Source organism: Sinohyriopsis cumingii, chromosome 4 (genome assembly GCF_028554795.1).
Source record: "Sinohyriopsis cumingii isolate HCF-2022 chromosome 4, ASM2855479v2, whole genome shotgun sequence".
NCBI classification, from domain to species: Eukaryota; Metazoa; Mollusca; class Bivalvia; order Unionida; family Unionidae; genus Sinohyriopsis; species Sinohyriopsis cumingii.
Genome location: NC_142964.1, coordinates 54,744,863 through 54,750,862, shown reverse-complemented (window position 1 = coordinate 54,750,862; position 6,000 = coordinate 54,744,863). Strand labels below are relative to the sequence as shown.

Sequence of the window (6,000 nt, the reverse complement as noted above, 5' to 3'; positions counted from 1 at the left end):
ACACATTAACACGGAATGCAGTGGTATATGTTCTCTACAACCGCATTTGAATCGAACAGTTTTACAGACTATAATACAATATTTATTTTTAGAATAATTATATTGTACCTGTAACTATGTGAGACTCTAAAACAATTTTTGCAGCATTGCTAATGGTACAGAACATACTCTATTGATCAACGTTAGCCATAATTAATTGATCTGTCAATCAATGCACTTTCGAATGAAATTAATCACCGATTAACTTGTCGAGGAGCCAAAAACCAAATCCTAGCAGAAGACTCTGCATTTACGTGTACTTTAGTTTAGGTAGTCTAGTACTATAAATGAGTTTTAATTACCCCGCCCCCCCCCCCAACGAAAAAGTTGAGCAGGGCTATTGATGTTCCAGCTTGATTAATTTCGAACATTCTTTTAACTCTAAACGGAATTTTCAAACACACAAATGACCCGTCTTGGTCTGAGATATTTTCTTTTTTGTGTGTGTTTTTTTTTGAACATGTGATTTTCAGTTTTGTATTTTACTGTTCTCATGTACCTACAAGACAAATTTAAAACGAAAGAATAGACTGGTTTATATTACCTACGTCCATACTACTTTATCTCAAAGTATGCTTCTCAATTTTGACACAAAGCATCCTGGCATTAAAACCTTTTAATATTCCACAAGTCATCAAATATGGATGGAGATACCGAAAACAAAAGAGATATACTGCAATAATTATTTTCAAAACATATTCAATGAACAGTATTGCAAGAAACATTTCTAGAAATCATTCTACAGACAAGGATTTCTTGGCCAGCTGCTTTGTATCTTGTCCATTAGGCAGATATCAGCCTGGTGAGGGATGTTAAATAAACTTTTTCTTCTTCTTCTGAGACATGCAAAACATTTTCTCTACATTGACCCGCTCACTGTTGACAAGGAGATGATTTGTGATGAAGACGATTGGATAGAGAAAAAGAGAGAAGTATCTGCAGTTAACCGGTGACGACTTGACTGATTGTGCATTCCCGGTTATATTTGAAATAGAGTTGTGATTATTAATTTGATTTACATAACTGGTCGATCACATGAAATAATATTTTTAATACATTTACCACAATTATGTCATCCATAAATTCATTTCCTTTGAAGTTTATCCTAAATCTGATCAAAGAGTATCTTAACACTTATCCACAATAAATAAATAATAAATAAATAAATAAAATGAAGTAAAATAAAAAGGGATAAAATCAGTAGAATCGATCTGTATAAACAAAAATCTCCACGAGCAAACCAAATGGCATACAGATAATAACTAATTATTTGTTAAAACTTACTTGTGATTTTAAAAAGATCCCAACTATTTTTTATATTCATATACTTTGAGTTTTATGTTAATATGGTTATCTTTGTCACTGTTGATTCAAGAGATTTGAGATATAATTTGTAAAACAAGTACGTGGTAGAAACAATATATAAACAGGACGCTTTTAATGCTTGGCATCCATTATATTACTAATTGCAATTAGACTGACATTAATTTTCAACTTCTTTTTACTGATATTTCATGGTGTTTTATTTATTTATTTTTGAATTGTGATGGAACATGTGTTGGAAATATAGGCAAAGAATCCAAAACAATATAGAAGGTTTGCTGACCTGGATCCATTGTTGCCCAATCACGTGTGTTCTGTTGCTATACATCTATACCCATGATAATGGCAAATGAAAAGTATCTATGTGGATTCAAATATATGGAAGAATGGAATTGTACCTTACATCATCAGGGAAACATAAATAATAAATAACTACTTTGCAATCAATTTTATTTCATTGATACATCTCTACTCTACAAATCTGTTCGAACCACCCCATGGATTTTCTTCCTGCAGATCAACTCCGGACATTCCTTGAGAGCCGGGGCACACTGAGGGCAGGACATACAATGTCCGCATGGCATAAACATCACACAGGTCGTAGCTTTCAGGCAAATTTTACACAATCTCTCTTCATTCAATCGCTCTATTTCCATCTGTATTTTCTCTCTGTCCTCTGTAGAAAGAATTAACAAAACACAACACTGTCATGCTAAAATTCTGGACTTTCTCTTTCACCATAGTATCATCAATAAAGTGGAGTGGATACAGTATTACGTGTATTTACAGACAATAGAAGCTTTAAGACTTGTAGAACTCTAGTCTTTAGAGATTTTAGTGTTTATTTTATTTAGAGTGCACGTGCATTTCCTGTCATTTCAATAACAAGCGTCTATGACTATGTGATGGGAAAGCGAATAGTTTATCAGTGATGCTTTGTATACAATAGATATATATTGATGCGATTAACGTGATAAAAAGTCAGAACATTTCAAATTCCAAGAGCAAAAAATTTAAATACTCAGGAAATAAATTTCAAAATTATTTCTTCTATGGATAGTTTGTATGATGATAAAATGAAATATACATATGGTCTATGCCTTATATAGCATGCAATGAAATATACATATGTTCTATGCCTTATATACCATGTAGATAATATGTTGCATTATTCTTATCTATCAGATACTCCTTGCAAAAAGAATACCTAATTACCTTCATCTCTCTCCAAAATAGTATTGGATACTCCAGTGGTTGGTTTTCTTATGGATCCAGGTGCAGTTGTTAAGATGGTTTCTGCACGTTCACAAGTCTCATCTCCCACTGGAATTGAAGCTTTTCCATCCTCTATAGCATTAACTACTTTCATCAGGTCCTGGGCTGTTATAGCTTTGATATCCTTTGGGTCTGAAGAAAGACATAACAGTTTAAGTTTTTGCACATGAAAAAATAAATTTTCTAAAAAAAACAATAACATCTTTCTATTTAGATATAGCTTAGAACGAAATGGGCATTAAAATTTTCAAAATGGGACAAAATACATTTTGTCTTTAACATTATTCCTACTCATAAGCCAGTAGAGAAGTAAATTATGTAAAGATGGGAAGGTCTTTACAGTGACAGTGTAGAATCACACAGCAATCCATACAAGGAATAAAAAAAAATCCAACATTTTTGGACACTACCGCAGTGATATATTTTCAGTCTAACATATTTGTGAATTTGTTACACTAAAATTTAAACTCGAGCTATTTGAAATCTTACTTATATAATAAATGAGATGATAAAACTAGACAGGTGTACGCAATAAACATGTTTCTGTAATAAACAAGTCTTCATAATGTTCAAAAATACAGATGAATGTGAGAGGCATTTATTGAAAAAATGATACTTGTTTGTAACATGCATGTGACCATAGTAGACAAGTTGCAGGACAAAATGGATGTTCATAATAGCTATGTGAAAATAATAGACAATAGAGTCCATTCAAGACACATTCAAGGGAGACACATCTGTATTGTGTTGATCGTCGTCAGCACGTGTACAGCAGGCACAATCATGACAATATGAGTTGGATCCTTTCGTTACAGCTATTTCAATACAAGCTTTGGAAATGAAACTGCACTATCAACAGTATCCACTTTAATTTGATAATATCTGCATTGAATTATTATTTAATATCTTCTTACAGGTATTTACTTAAAGCTCTTCCGCCTTATTGTTGCCAATAACACCGATCCATGTATGTTAGTAAAGGAGACAGGTTGGTATCCTCTTTACCTGATACACTCTTAACAACTGCCTTGTAAGTCTGTTTTCACTGCTTGATCATCTAGTTTATGGCATGTTTTATCGAGATCACTTCAATAGGGACGCAACCAATACCATGCACAGTAAAACGTGGATTATCTGAACTGACTATAAGTCGATCATCTGGATGACTGAGTTTGGAAAGGAAATATTTCGGGGTACACGGAACAAGTCCTACGAGGGAATGCTCGGCATACGGAGACTCAATGTTTAACTGTATGTAAACTCTGTAAAATAGGATGATCCTATATATCAGAATACGTACGGTTCCATTTGATCACGTACTCTACTGCCTGTCGGATTACAGTCTCATCGCCTACAAATTCTCGTACAGCAGCGACAGCAGGACTATTCATTAGGTCAGACTCTTTTGGTTTTGAGACCACTCCAATGTCCTGACAAACAGATTAGAAAGCCTGAAACTATGTATTGTAACTAAAATACAAATATATATAACCCAGAATCAATAGCAGGGGCACACAACTCAAACACACGCACCCAGATTCGACCATGGTTAGGACTACGCGGGCCGCACTGCAAAAGTTTTGTATCTATAATCAAAACATAAATCCATATGCGTAAAAGTAAGGACAAGGCCCACGGGTCGTGAGCCACACAAAAACGTGTCAGTGGGCCGAGCTGTATGTTGTGCGCCCCTAATTTATAGGATTCCTTACTACCCTAAGTGCAAGCCATCCACAAATGTTTTGGTCAAGAAACAAACTCTAAAACAAGTCTTATTCAGCAAAATCCTTTTGTCTTTCAGCCACAATAACCTTGACCTTGACCTTTAGACCTAAAGAGGCCCCATCCATACCCTGAGTGCAAACTCTCCATCAATATTGTATAGAACACAACTTCCTGTGATAGTCCTTTATCCTTTATCTCATATAGCTCTAAAGTTATGGACAGGACAGTAAAGTGTGAAGGAAAATTTAAAATACTAACCCATGTCCTTGACTATGAAGATTGGACTCACAAAGAAATATATAAAATAGCATCCGTAAAGTTGAAAGAACTCTCAATTTATCAACTGTAGAGTAACATGTCATCAACACCCATTCTAAACATTATGTGTAGGTATACCATGTTTTACAGTATGATCCCTAATACCTCTAAAATTATAGAGAAACATGAAGAGTGTGACAGAAATAAAATTGACACTTTACTGTTAATAGAAATAACAATTAATGTACAGCTGAATAGTTCTTTTCTTATTTTTTTTCAACGTTGAATCATTTCTCATACAAAATAAAAACTCGGAATTACAGCGCTTCAATATAGCATGCACTGATTTCGATGATAAATTAAGTTTATTCTGACCATGCCACATGTTACGACTTCAGAAAAGTTGAGTTTGATGTGTCATTTTATTTTTACCGATGCCTCAATTTTTTATATGTATGGATGGATGTATATACGCATGGCAAGCATTTATCTTTGCAATCCTCTAGATCCTTTAAGATGCACGGTATTATTATGCTTATTTCACAAGTAGTATGAAGAAACCTGACCCTTGAACATTCTATGATGCATTTTGAATTTTCCCAGGAAGAGGGATTATTATTTCCTAAGAATTTTTAAACCAAAAGTAGATTGATCAGAAATCAACTTCTTAATTCAGTTCCAAACACAGGCTTTAACATTAGGTTAGGCTGAACATGAAAACTGCCTATAGGTTTGCAACCATGACAACCTTAACTTTAAGTGCAGGTCGGGGGAGTGACACAGCTTGTTGACATGGACTCCAGCCTGTACAGTAAATTTTACAAAAGCAGGGGTCTACATTACTACACATTTTGTCGATCTCGCGCATGAGTGCAAGACCTATCACGTGAGTTGTGTAGGTCCCTGAGTATTTAAGTATTTTATGTCTTGCATGGTTCAAATAATTTTGCACATGTGCCTAACATGTCTGGATTCCTTGGTACTTACATTTTTACCCGATGAAGTACCCAGAGAAAATTCTATACTCTCTCTAGCTTGGATTTCCTTGATAAACTCATCTCCCTTGTTGAGGACAAGATGGGGGCAACTTGGGTACCACTTGGCATGTTCAGTCCATGGCTCATCATCTGATTTCCAGTAGCGGAGACCACCACCACAGTAGTAACATGTTACGGTATCACCGACACCTGAATTAGTTTGTAACCAGATCTTAAGTGAGTTGTAGTGTCTGTTTAAATACGTATGACAATCTAAAGGGAGCTTAAACCATCACTGTCTTCATAAATAGAAATTAGCACATTCCAGAATGTAAAATGAGTAGTCGAATAGCAAACTTGAACATATGTTAATTAACTGATAAATGACTTTGCGAAATAAAGC

The 6,000-nt window shown here is 34.6% G+C and overlaps 1 protein-coding gene across 3 annotated transcripts in view; it reads right to left on the bottom strand.

The window, feature by feature from the left end:
- Positions 1-1,794: 1,794 nt before the first annotated feature.
- LOC149801193 (putative inhibitor of apoptosis) overlaps positions 1,795-6,000 on the bottom strand; it is a 39,068-nt gene continuing 34,862 nt past the window's right edge. For 2 of the 3 annotated variants that reach the window (XM_089955230.1, XM_089955231.1), the window contains exons 7-10: positions 5,608-5,807; positions 3,938-4,067; positions 2,578-2,769; positions 1,795-2,038 (exon numbers count right to left, since the gene is read on the bottom strand). In XM_089955230.1, the coding sequence (XP_089811356.1) occupies positions 1,836-2,038; positions 2,578-2,769; positions 3,938-4,067; positions 5,608-5,807 (725 nt within the window). In that variant the 3' untranslated portion in view covers positions 1,795-1,835. The remainder of the gene's footprint in view (positions 2,039-2,577; positions 2,770-3,937; positions 4,068-5,607; positions 5,808-6,000) is intronic. The other variant, XM_089955232.1, reaches the window with a different exon arrangement.